The following is a 12,491-nucleotide window of genomic DNA, read 5'->3' as shown; positions in this document are numbered from 1 at the left end:
AATGGTTAAAGTGGAGATATCACCAAGTAGTGCAGTAATGGGGCAGAGAGGGATGGTGAGGCCGAGGATCTCCGACAGCCTGCTTGTGACTTTCCGACCAAAAGTTCTGGATGTGTGGGCGGGTCCAGAGTGCATGGAAGTAGTTGTCAGTGGTGGTTGGACAGTGGGAGCATGTGTTAGTTTTGCTGAAGCCCATTCTGAAGAGTTTGTGAGTAGCGATGTGTGCTCTGTGGAGGACTTTATACTGGATCAGTTGGAGTTTGGAGTTCACAGACATAGAGGTGTTATTGCATATGGTTTGCCCGTTGACATCTGTAGGGATGTTACTGATGTCTGTGGTCCATTTATCTGTGGGGATCGATGTTGTTTGGTCTGTGGTGATCACTATTTTATAAATCTGGGATTGGGTCTTTTTGGGTTTTAGAGAATGTAGTTTACAGTGGGGGGTAAGGTCATTACAGATCGTGGTGGTGATGTTTTTACAAATTATGTCTCTAAGCTGAATGTACTGGAAGTGACAGTGAGCCGGTACGTCATGTTTCTCTTGGATTTGGTCAAAGGTCATGAGCAGGCCGTCACTGAGAAGGTGTCCCAGGCTGGCTATTCCTCTCTCTCTCCAGATGGGGAAAATGAACGGCTTGTGGTTGATTTGAAACAACACACCTAGTTTCTCATCCCTCAGTGCTTCAAGTGGACACACATCCCCCCAAAACCCCTGACTTTCATGTAGCGATGACTTTTCCTCGATATAACATAACTGAATGAGCTTCCAATACCTCTATAGTTTTTTATTAACAGAGGGCAAATACTGTATGCAATTTGATATGTTAACTCACTGGAGAGACACTTGACAACACCAAATTATACAATTTATATGTCAGTCTGAAGATCCCACCTGTTTATGTTAATGCATCCCTGTGAATGTGGGGTTGTAGCCAGCGGACATGCCAAAGCATACATTTTTCTTTTCCCCTTCACAGACTGTATTTTGTCTTCCCTTTCACTTCTTTCTGCTGTAGAGAGATATTTTTGGTAATAATCCCTCTATACCCCCCTGGACTGATAAAGTATTGGTGTCTTCTTGCCAGCTGTTTGCCTTTAGCTTTTGCTATATTTTTTATACAAACTGTAAGTACTGTTATTATTATTAATGAAATAAAAATATGATCTACAAGCAATGGCCATCATTTGTGTTTCATGTCATGAATTTTTTCATATGGGTTTCTCTGATTATGAGGAGTTTTTTTTGTAAGCCTAGATTTGACTGTTTTTAGGCATAATGGGAAGTGAATTGAAATGAAAGGATTTAGTATTTTCCATTTGAATTACATGCCTGGTGTGAGATACAAGTTGCACTTGAATGAAATTTTTTAGTAGTAGATGAAGATGAAGTGTACAATTTGTTAGTTTGGTTTGCAAGAGTTTGGTTTGCGAACCTGGGTGCAAAAGTATGTTAATCAGTGTATATAAATTCAGCTGTGTTGTGCAGGTCAAGTTTCACTGAGACTTAGAGTGCATACATACAGTAGGATAACTACAGGTTAGGGAGTGTCCACAAAAACTTGTCTGAGGAAGCCTGTGTGCTCATCATATGAGACATTTTAGGAAATTTAAGCTTTGGCTAAACTTTGTTAGGTATAAAAAGACTGAAGATTTTGCACTAAAGTTGAGGGATTCGACAACGTATTTTGCCGAATGTTGTTTTCGCTCTCCCGGTGTCAAACAGGTGCAGACGCTCCCTTCCTGAGACCGTTGGGCAGCGTCCACGAGCAGGGATTTTGCGCTAAACTGCGCGCAATATCGCATCTGCATATCATTTAATCGATCATTCTAACGTAAAAACCATAGCCTAGAAATCAGTACCAGCGAAAAGATTTAACTTCGGATCTCTCAAACGTCGCCCCGCGAGACACTGGAAACTTCATCACAGTCACACCGACGGCCGCGTTTCAGTCAGGAGAGATGCATCACATTAAGTAACTTCGTACGCGCTAATGGAGTCCAGACACTGGAGGTCAGTGGATGAAAGGAATGGCTGAGGTCTGAATGGATGTGAATAAGAGCGGGCTTCTGGAGAGCTCCCGGGCGAAAGGAAGTGATGAAACTGGAGGTGAATGGGGCGGAGGAGGGTCGCCACGATTCCCAACAGGTCAACGTCCAGTCCCTGAAACCCAAACGTCTTTAATAAGGAACTGTGGCGCGTTCAACACCCCGTTACGTTACGGCGGGTTTCAAACGTCGCCGCTCATTGGCTAACACCGCTGACAAACCCACTAAACCACGTGTGTATCACGGAGTGGGTGTTTCTTGTAGCGGCTGTGCGTCCGCAGGCAGAACTTAGAACCCATCTGACACAGTTTCGTTTCGTTGTCATCTATCCAGGAAAGCGCAACCGAACGGTGCTCACTGTGTTCATATCGAACGTGTTCCAATTTAACGCCCGACAGCACCGATATGATTGGCTGATGGGGATCGTGGCAAAATATGGTTGGTGTAACGGAAGAGGGAACGCCAATAGTCAGCTGATTACGAGGAAAGCAGGAGGAGACGGAGAGAGATGTGAATAAAAAGAACAGTGTAAACAAAGTCCTCCTGATTGAACTTAACTACCTCTGGAAATTCAGGCTGTCGGTGAGTCACCCGATGAACTTCCTCCTCTGAGTCAGTCGACCGTCGGTAGCATTGGCCTGCAGCACGCCAACATGTCGCTGTCAAACTGTCTCGAATCCGGACTGGACTTCATTGAATTTCTCGGAGACAGAATATCCAACACCAGCAAGAAGGAACTTCGTGACATCTACAACTCTGAATTTAAGGGGAGGTAGGCTTCAAAAACAAGCGTGTGTCACATGCAGGTAATAGACTGGGCGGTGAGTAACACAGCTGCCTGTGTGTGTGTGTGGTTGTGTGTGTTTATGTCCACAGAGAAGGAATAAAGGACCCTAACTTTTCCAGTGTTTTCTATGCCCTTGTGAAGTTCAACAAAGCCTACACAAGACAGGGGAAGATCTTCATAAATGTCAAACCTCAGGTGAGATGTCATTTCTCCAGCGGGGAGCAAAGACTGGACATGTTCAGTGTTTTGCAGCAGCTGCAGGACGGTAGAGGAAGAAGAAGAGGAAGTATGATATTATTCTTAATCTCTGCTGCAGTTTCGAGTGTACTGCGACCAGTGGAGGAGGCCCCGGGCCCCTCAGCAGCCACAGAGTCCGGGCTCGGACCCCCAGAACACGGCTGAAACGCGTGCACCCACGTCTGTCCCTGTGACCCCTGTGCTGACCCCCAAGAAAAAGCTGGCTACGGAAATCATTCGCAAGTTAAAGGTGAACAGGTGGGTTTGTTTCCGTGCGTGCTCTGTAATATGTTCCATTAACTCGTGTGTTGCTGTAACACTTCACCAAAACACCCTTTTGTCTGGGGTGAGGGGTGGGAGGTGCACCTTTCATCATGCTGATGGCTTTTCACATGCAGGGTTTTTGATAATGGTCGTCATGGCGGTGCAACAGTTGGCATTGTCACAAGAAGCATTGTCTGTGTTCAAACCCGCTGGCGCCTTCCTATGCAGAGTTGGCATGTTCTCCCCATGTGGGTCTCCTCAGGTGCAACACACCTGCAGGCTAAACCGCCCATAGCAGTGAATGGCTGTGTGTGTGTGTGTGTGTGTGTGTGTGTGTGTGTGTGTGTGTGTGTGTGTGTGTGTGTGTGTGTGTGTGTGTGTGTGTGTGTGTGTGTGTGTGTGTGTGTGTGTGTGTGTGTGTGTGTCAGCCCTGTGAGACTGGTGACCAGTCCAGAATCTACCCCCACCTCTGATCCAGGGACTTTCCTAATGACTAATCTCTCTGACATTTTCACTAGTTGACTCCTCTAAAAGTCAGAAAACAATCAGAAAACTGTTAAAACTGAGCACATTTGAATCTATAAAGTTAAACATTGAGAGATTTTAAACTGTTAATCACATTCTTTAATGACCAAATGTCATTTTAAACGCTGTTAATGCGTCATGATTTCCCACGTTTTTGTCTCCAAGCGACTAAAGGGCACACCAGTTTTTGAAACTGGTCAAATATTGAAGGAGAACTCTGCAGACGGCCTGAAACAGGCTGCAGTGTGACCCCTCCGGGTGTCAGTGTGCATCCACTAACAGTTTTTATGCCACCGACAGGCTCAGATTGTCAGTCCAAGTTCCTGATGACATTCTGGATAAGATAAACCTTTTTGTTAAAGTGTAAGATCCCTCTTGTTTAGCCATAAACGGTGTTTAAATCGCTCTCGCCAAAGCTTTGCATGCTTGCAGAGTAATGTTCTGTCACTGGCTAATTGATTCATTTGCTAATCGTTGTAGCTCTAGTGGAGATAAGTGATCGATGTTTATGATGCGTCTCGTCTGTGGAGAGGAAGAATGATGAGAGCTAATGCTGGTCTTGCTGTCTGAGCAGACCACATGGTGATGAATCCGCCTGGTCGCGTCCCCTTTAGAGGATGGAGGTGAGGGTGGGGGTGCAGGCGACGTTCTCTGTGATGTGCACTTCAACAAACTGGCAGCTCTTAACCGTCTTTACAGCAGAGCCATTGCTGCGCAATAGACCTTTCTGACATGTCAAAGCAGGTAAAAACACAATAATAATTGGCCTTAATGATGGCTGCATTCCATTCAGATGAGCCAGTCCTGGACTTTGTTATTGTACATGCTGACTCAGAGAAGAGGCTTGCTGGGAGCGTAGTCCCTCTGGATGTTAGTAGTTCACCTTTTGGGTTTTCCTGCAAATATCTGCTGTGAAACAGGTCTGCTGAGAGCAGTCGCCATCTATAATGGGATTCTAATAGTATATCCAGCGTTTTTATTTGATATTAGTCTAGAGAGACAACAAGACATGGCAGATAAAGAGGGGGGAGTGGGTGATGGGAGTGGTGACATGGTACTCCATACGTCAACCCCCCCAACCTCAAGCCTTCCAGGTGTAAGCTCTGATCGTGCCTCTCTCTCTTGCAGGAAGAAGTTGACCGCTGACAAGGGGGGCATTGAGATCACTTCGGACCCCGCATCGACTGATGGGAAGGTTCAGTTCACTGTGGATCGTCTGAGGGAACTGTTCATCGTCAGGTTCCACATCGTGAACAATGGCAAAAACTGCGTCCACTTCACCTACTACACCGCCCTGCACAAGATTCGCTGCTTCACTCTGGAGGATGAGCGGAGGGTGACCAGAGCCTGTCCGCTGTTCCTCTGCCCTGGTGAGACAACGAGCACGACTCCTCTCTGTTTTCACTGACAGGCGTGATTAAGGCTCACAGCGCCGCCTGCTTTCGTTCACAGGGGAGAGCTATGAAGTGGTGGTTCGGTACACGCTGAACCACTATGGATGTTTCCCAGCCACGATGTACTTTGAGTTCTGCCCGGATCAGCCGGGATCTGCGGCCTTCTGCATTGTGAGGGAGATGGAAGCGCTGGCCAGGACCCCGCTGGCGGTGGAGCTGGGGCCCGTGTCTCCTTACAAACCGTTTCAGGTGGTCACATACAAGCCTGTCAACACTGTGGTCGTGGACGGGGTTCCTCCTGAGAGGTAACGGCTGATTGCAAAGCAGTCCACGACACGCAATAGAAATGCACTTTTAGGCTCTTTGAACCAACAACACCTATGTTCATTATTAGAGACTTCAGTACAGATATTTGATTTGGGGGCTGGTTGAAGCGATTCTCTTCGCTTGTTGTTAAAACTGATCAACAAATGGACCCAGAGCGGTTGCTGAAGCTGTGATTCATTCTTGCCGATGACAGTCATGATGTGTTTTGTTGTCTGCAGCGCTGTCGTCCAGCATCTAAAGGTGTCCGTGAGGCTGGCAGATTACAAGTACCCTCATTACCTGAAGGAACTGGCTAAACAAAGGATGGAGGACTCTGAGCACCTCTCCCCCGCTGCCCGCCAGAGACTCCCATCAGTGAGGTGAGAGAACGGCCTGATTGTTTCCAGCTGACCGAGCCTTTTATCTCTGCAGCCTCTTCTGGCCTGAACTCCCTCATCATCGCAGTGTTTGTGTGTGTGCAGGGGTCTCCTCAACTCCTCCTTAAAGATGAAGACGTACTGCCATCGATTTCACCTTCTGCTGCACCTGGAGGAGATACAGATGGAGGTGGACATCAGGAAGTATGACCTCCACAACCAAACCTTGACTGAAGACAAAAGCAACAGAAGACTGCTCACACTCAGAGTAAGCAGTCCTCACAGTGCACATCCAACACTTTAAATAGCAGCCATGAAAAGTCGATGTCCTCTGAGTGTAGGACAGGTGTTTTCCTGAGCTGAAGGACGCCGTCTCTTCTCTCTGCTTCCTTCGTATGATGTCATATTATTTCTATATGCTGCTGTTATCCTCTGAGAGCTTGCTGATCTCATGTAAGCTCAGTGATCTGTGTTGGGAAGGGAATAAAACTTATATACTTATATTCTCCAACAGGTTCCCGGTGTTGCAGAGAACCGACCATCTGTACTGCGAGGAGACTGTCTGAGGGTGTCCAAGTCTGAAGACAAGGTCCAGCCGATCACTGTGTACACAGGGTATGTCCACAGAGTAGAGCTGGATGCAGTCAAGCTGGGCTTCTCAAACAGGTAAGAGCTGGACTGAGGATCCTTGGCTTGAAAAAACATCTCAGACTGCGAATAAAAACCGTCGCTCACACCTTCCTGCCACCTGTTTCAGGTTGTTGCAGAATTTCATCAGCAACATGAAGTTTGACGTGGAGTTTACAATCAACCGGTACCCCTTGAGGCTGCAGCATCGCGCCGTGGACTTGGCAGAGAAACATCAGCTCGAAGAGGTGCTGTTCCCATCCGGTGCAGCAGCGGATAACCTCTCCATGCCTAAGCTCAGGTTTGGTGCAAGTAAAGAGCATGCATGCACAACAGCAAAAACACACAGAGATGTAGTATCATCTGCAAACACACAAACCCAACCAGCTTAACGTGCTGCACCTCATGTACCAAAGTAAAGAGCTCAACCTGTCCTTGGTGATAAGAGCGGCCTTCGCCTCAGTTCTGTCTGGGCACTCGTCCACTGCAATCATATTAGCAGGAGGGACTGTTCTTTGGATTAATGCCATAAACTTGCCTGAAGTAGATCTGGTAAAACATGGCGGGGTGTGTTTGCTGAGGACAACGTTCACGGTGCTTAAACCTCACTGCAACAAACTTGTGTGTCCACATGTTCAATGTCAGAGTGTTTCACCAATGTGTAAAAATCCACTCTCACATCCAGGATGTTCAACCGTCAGCTGGAAAACAACCCGCAGCAGCACGCGGCGGTCCAGCGCATTGTAGCCGGATCGTCAAAGCCCGCTCCTCATCTGGTGTTTGGGCCCCCTGGAACCGGAAAGACCATCACCCTGGTTGAGGCTATGAATCAGGTATTAGTCGGCGTCATGATTTGCTGCTTTTTGTGGCTGTAGATCATATTAAAGTGAATATTTTTAGCTTTTGGACTCTTTCTGGGACAAAACAAAGCATTTGATGACATCACCTTTAGTTCCAGGATATTGTGATGGCCATGGATGAAGCTGTTAGTCGAGAAAACAATATGCGGGATGATCAGTCATGAAAATGATCATCAGTTGCTTCCTGAGCATGACCAAACTATGACCAGCCAGAGTTGGAGATTTCCTTGTTTTGTCTCTTGGGTCAAAGTGGATGAGTCTTGTTGGAAAAAAGGCGATGTCGTGCCTCCGTCTGCCAATCTGATCATGACAGCAGAGGAACCATAGACAGAAATCTGTTTCCTGTTGTTGGGCTGTTTGGCTGCCATGGAGACGCCGCCATCAGTCAAATCTGATCAAACCACACCCTCGCAGTCCTAAAGAAGCTTCAAAGTCTCTTTAATATTATGACTTAATTTTCTGTTTGTTGCAGCTGTCCAACACATTTGCTGATAACTCATGGAGTTTACTTTGCTTGCGTTGGCAGGTCAGCAGAGCAGAGCAGTCCGCCCACATCCTCGCCTGCGCGCCCTCAAACAGTGCGTGTGACCTTCTCTGTGAGAGACTGCTGGTGCACATGGATCCTCATCAGGTTTACCGTTTGTACGCCAGCAGCCGAGACCCAACAAGTGTCCCCAAGACCCTGCTGGTGAGCATCAGCCGGCAGTTTTACATCCGCGGGATGATCCGGTTACGGGCCACAAAGCAGCTGAAGTTTTATAGGTGCTAAATTGTCTATAAGCACATTCGAGCTTTTGATTTCCTGCAACTCAGTGAACGTGTGGCCATCTAATTAATAACACGTGTAACCAGGTGTATGCAGGAGCCGTAGAAAAACCCCCAAACTGAAAAGTGGTTTGTGCAACATTCCTCGTAGCAGGGATTAAAATCAGAGAGCTCATCAGTTTGACCGGAATGACTCATAATGTTTGCTGATCCAGACGGCGGTTACTTAATTCACCAACTGAAGAGCAGGTAGTCAAAAGTGTTTACTAAAACTCTCTGGAAGCAAATGTGTGGATCATAAATAAATATCTCACATTCAGGTCGTTTAGGGAAGGATGGCTGGAAAATCTCACTTTTTTTAACAAACTCGAGCTCAGACATGTAGGGTAACTTTATGTGTTGTCTTATCTTTTGCCCCCTCCAGAAACACTGTAACTGGGACCAGACACAAGATGGTTTTGTGTTTCCAGATAAAGAGACTCTCATGAAATACAAAATCATAGTTACAACTATGATCACAGGTGGAAGGTAGGTCGCTGTCCCTGTTCAGACTCTTCGGCGTCATTCTTTAGTGTTTCACAGCATGAGCCGTGTTGCACTTGCATGTTACGATGGTAAAAGTCCGGCGCTGCTTTTCTGTGTCAGACTGGTGTCCGGAGGAATCCCAGTCGGCCATTTTACCCACATCTTCATGGATGAAGGAGGCCAGGCAGTGGAGCCGGAGTGCGTCATTGCCATCGCAGGTAAATGCTGAATGTCTGTAGTATCAGTATACTAGAAAAAGTGACGTGAAGCTGATGTGTGTTGTTGCCGCTGGATGTTTGGCTGTGGTTCACAGGTCTGCTCAGTGCAGGGGAGGGTCAGTTGGTGCTGGCAGGAGATCCCGAGCAGCTGGGACCGATCATCCGATCTCGTCTTGCGTTGGAGCACGGACTCGGTGAGACGAGGATTACCTGATGAGTTCTGCTTGTTGATAAAATAACTTGTCTCTTCTGCTGCTCTTCTTCATTGTGTTTCAACTTGATGTTCTTCAGGACTTTCTCTGCTCGAGAGACTGATGACGGATAATGCTCTGTATCAGAAAAGTAAAGACGAGCACTTTGACACCCGCTTTGTCACCAAACTGCTGCGAAACTACAGGTGCGTCCTTCAGTTTTCACCTCCACTTTGCTCCTTGTAGTTACTTATTCGCAGCGCTGCTGTTTTGATTGAAGCTTTCTTGTTGGTCTCTTTCTGCTCTTCACTCAGGTCTCATGCTGCCATCCTGAAAGTCCCCAATGAGTTGTTCTATGACAACGAACTGCAGGTGTTTGCTGACCAGTGGGATCGTGAGGCCTACTGCAACTGGGAATACCTTCCCAAAAAGGTTCTTAATATCTTAAAACCTCTGATGTGATCTCAGTTCTGATGTCCTGATAGAGAGCAGATGGCTTTTGACCAACTGCAGTTTATTTATAGATCCCTTAAAGGGAAACTCCACCAATTTTACATGTAAACTTTAATGTACTCATCACGAAGAATACAAAAGATGCTACTGAGTTGCATTATGGGAAGCGTAGGATCCAGAGTTTTTGAAGCTCATACTAGAGACGTAAAGTCAGGATGTCTCTGTCTCTGCTCGACTGGTTTTGACCACTTTTTTGCTCATTTGTCTTTCAAAAAGTTTCTTAACTTTATGGAAGTGCAAACTTGCATGAGTCCCTTCAATTATACAGTGATTATTGTCAAAAGGCATTAACACCAATATAATCTAAACTGATTGAACAATGTTAGACTGTCACAGAAAACAAGACAAAAATCATTACAACAAATTGGGAAAAAAAAATCTCATTAGGAAACAAAGTGGGGCAAAGATTGAATCATAGAGAAAATCAAAACTCATTAGGATAAAAGGGAAAACAACAAAAACTCAACAGGACGCAGTTGAAAGTAAAAACACAGCTTGTAAGCCACGGGGATGATGCAGGTAACTGCTCGCTCTTACGTCGCTACAGGGTTTCCCACTGATCTTCCACGGGGTGATGGGCAAAGACGAGCGAGAGGCCAACAGCCCGTCTTTCTTCAACGTGTCTGAGATTGAAGTTCTGATCGACTACCTCACCAAGCTGATGGAGACGCAGGGAAAGAAGGGCCTCCCCAAACTCGGCGGCAAAGACATCGGCATCATCACCCCCTACAGGAAACAAGTGAGTCTGCACGTTTGCATTTTTAGAAACGAGGTGGAATGTTTTTAACCAGTCGTCGGTGACGATGCCTACTTTCCTGACAGGTCGAGAAAATCCGAAAGGCCCTGAAGTCCGTCTCAGTTCAGAGACGATGGAGCGATCTGACAGAGCTCAAGGTAAATACAGTCACACGTTAGGCTCTGAGAGAAATACAAGGACGCTCGTCTAAAGTCTCCTCTGCACAGAATCAATCCAGCGAAATTAAAAGGTTTCCTTCTGTGCACGAGTGGAATGAAATAAAGGTTGTGTTCGTCCACAACTATATGATTCGAAAGCTGTTTGAGAATCTGCTGCTCCTCATCAGGTGGGGTCTGTGGAGGAGTTCCAGGGTCAGGAGAGAAAGATCATCATGGTCTCCACTGTCCGCAGCAGCGTCGACTACGTCAAGATGGACCAAGACTTCAACATTGGGTTCCTGTCAAATAAGAAGGTCTGTTTATGAAGTGATAAATGAGCCAGCTGGTGCATTTGTTCATCTTCATCCGGTCTTTGTTTGTCATTCATCTCTCCTTTGTTTCTTTATGTACGCGTGCGTCTGCAGAGATTCAACGTGGCCGTGACCAGAGCCAGGTCCCTGCTGATAGTCGTGGGAAACCCTGTGATTCTGAACAAGGACTCCACCTGGAAGAAGTAAGACCAAGCAGGCCGCAGGAGATGTTTTGGGAGACTGTTGGAAAATACAACAGGAGTATTCTTTGAGTGGCAGACGCCGAGCCTTGTATTGAAACCTTATGCGATTATTGAAAGTGCGCTCTTGACCTTGGAAACAGACCAAGGTGATCAAGCGGTCAGCACAAGGTCTGTTTAGTCGCTGTTCGCTTAATCTGTGGCTTTTCGTTTGCAGGTTCATCAGCTACTGCGTGGAAGAGCAGGGCTACACTGGATTTGACTTTCATGACGCAGAAGGAGAAGATGACATCGTGTCAAGACTGGCAACCCTGAAAATCGACGTGGACAGTAAGTACAGCTGGAAGCGTTTCAACTGCGTCTGAACAGCTAACATTTAGTCAGGCTAATATCGCTCGCACAAAGCAGTCCTGACATGTTCTCCTCTCAAGGAGCTAAACTTTTTTGCACTTGTCGCAGGTCCTGTAGCAGAGGAGAGTGCCCTCCAGCAGTATGTGGAGCCAGAGTGGAAAAATGAGCATTAAAATCTTCATTAGACAACCAACACTAAAGAAAGAACCACATGCGGTGGCATTTTTCTGAAAATGGTCAAGCACATAAAGATGGATAGCAAGTATCAGTAATTATTTTTTCCTCTTTGAGCTTTAAACACATTGATGACTGGCTTCTGTTATTTGAAGGTATACTATGCAGGATTTCCCTATAAAACAATACTTAGACTCATATCAGTCATCACTTATGACCCACTAGAAGTGTGTGGTGGTGTATTTATCTGCAGAGACTTTGCCCTCTGCCTGTATTTCCTTATTTTGCTGTTGTCAGGACATTTCAGTGGGTGTGCAGCTCCCAGGCAGTAAGAGCGAACAGGTGAGGTCGAGAAACAGGTAGAAACCAGGTGGCAACACGCACGAGGAAGCTGCCAAAATGGCGAAAATTGTTTTCAAACAGGACCCGAGGATTCCTGCGTAGTATATCTTTAAGAACATATCCTTTTCTGAGCCTTCCTGAGAGCAGTTTCCATGTTAGCACAATTAAACAGTGTTCTGGTTTTGGTAACAACACTTAAATGAACTGGCCAATCTTTTCTTCTCAACTCTCTCACTCGTCTCCTCAGAGGCTTTTTAAACAAAGCTGCCACTTCCAGCAAGTTTGACAAGCATGAACTTTGCTGCGCACAAGCAATTCATTTTCTTGGTGATTGAAAATGCGAAGCAGACTGTTCTATTTCTCAGGAATTCATCACCGTTTGTCTTACTGCTGTTTGCACTTTCCAAGTTAGTCTCTTTTTCACTCCTCTGTTTCTTGCTGATAACAACTCTGAACAAATAAACGCTTTCATTTTTGGACCACAGTGTACGGCACGCTTGTCATGTTGTCACCTTCCTTTCGATCAGACGTCACCTTTAACCTTTCTGCACACGAAAACACATTTAACGTCTTAATGATCT

The 12,491-nt window shown here is 46.2% G+C and overlaps 1 protein-coding gene across 1 annotated transcript; it reads left to right on the top strand.

The window, feature by feature from the left end:
• Positions 1-2,296: 2,296 nt before the first annotated feature.
• Positions 2,297-12,403, top strand: mov10a (Mov10 RNA helicase a). The gene is made up of 22 exons (XM_070993849.1): positions 2,297-2,821; positions 2,926-3,031; positions 3,153-3,331; positions 4,991-5,232; positions 5,315-5,561; positions 5,802-5,942; positions 6,045-6,207; positions 6,454-6,605; positions 6,697-6,867; positions 7,252-7,399; positions 7,953-8,114; positions 8,616-8,719; positions 8,837-8,934; positions 9,030-9,128; positions 9,226-9,331; positions 9,440-9,557; positions 10,186-10,377; positions 10,461-10,532; positions 10,721-10,846; positions 10,958-11,046; positions 11,261-11,373; positions 11,503-12,403. Exons 1-22 carry the CDS (start codon positions 2,703-2,705, stop codon positions 11,565-11,567), a joined length of 3,012 nt encoding a protein of 1,003 aa, XP_070849950.1. The 5' UTR covers positions 2,297-2,702; the 3' UTR covers positions 11,568-12,403.
• Positions 12,404-12,491: the final 88 nt, after the last annotated feature.

The sequence above is a fragment of the Chaetodon trifascialis genome, chromosome 3 (assembly GCF_039877785.1).
Source record: "Chaetodon trifascialis isolate fChaTrf1 chromosome 3, fChaTrf1.hap1, whole genome shotgun sequence".
NCBI lineage: Eukaryota > Metazoa > Chordata > Actinopteri > Chaetodontiformes > Chaetodontidae > Chaetodon > Chaetodon trifascialis.
This window is presented reverse-complemented; position numbering and strand designations above follow the sequence as displayed.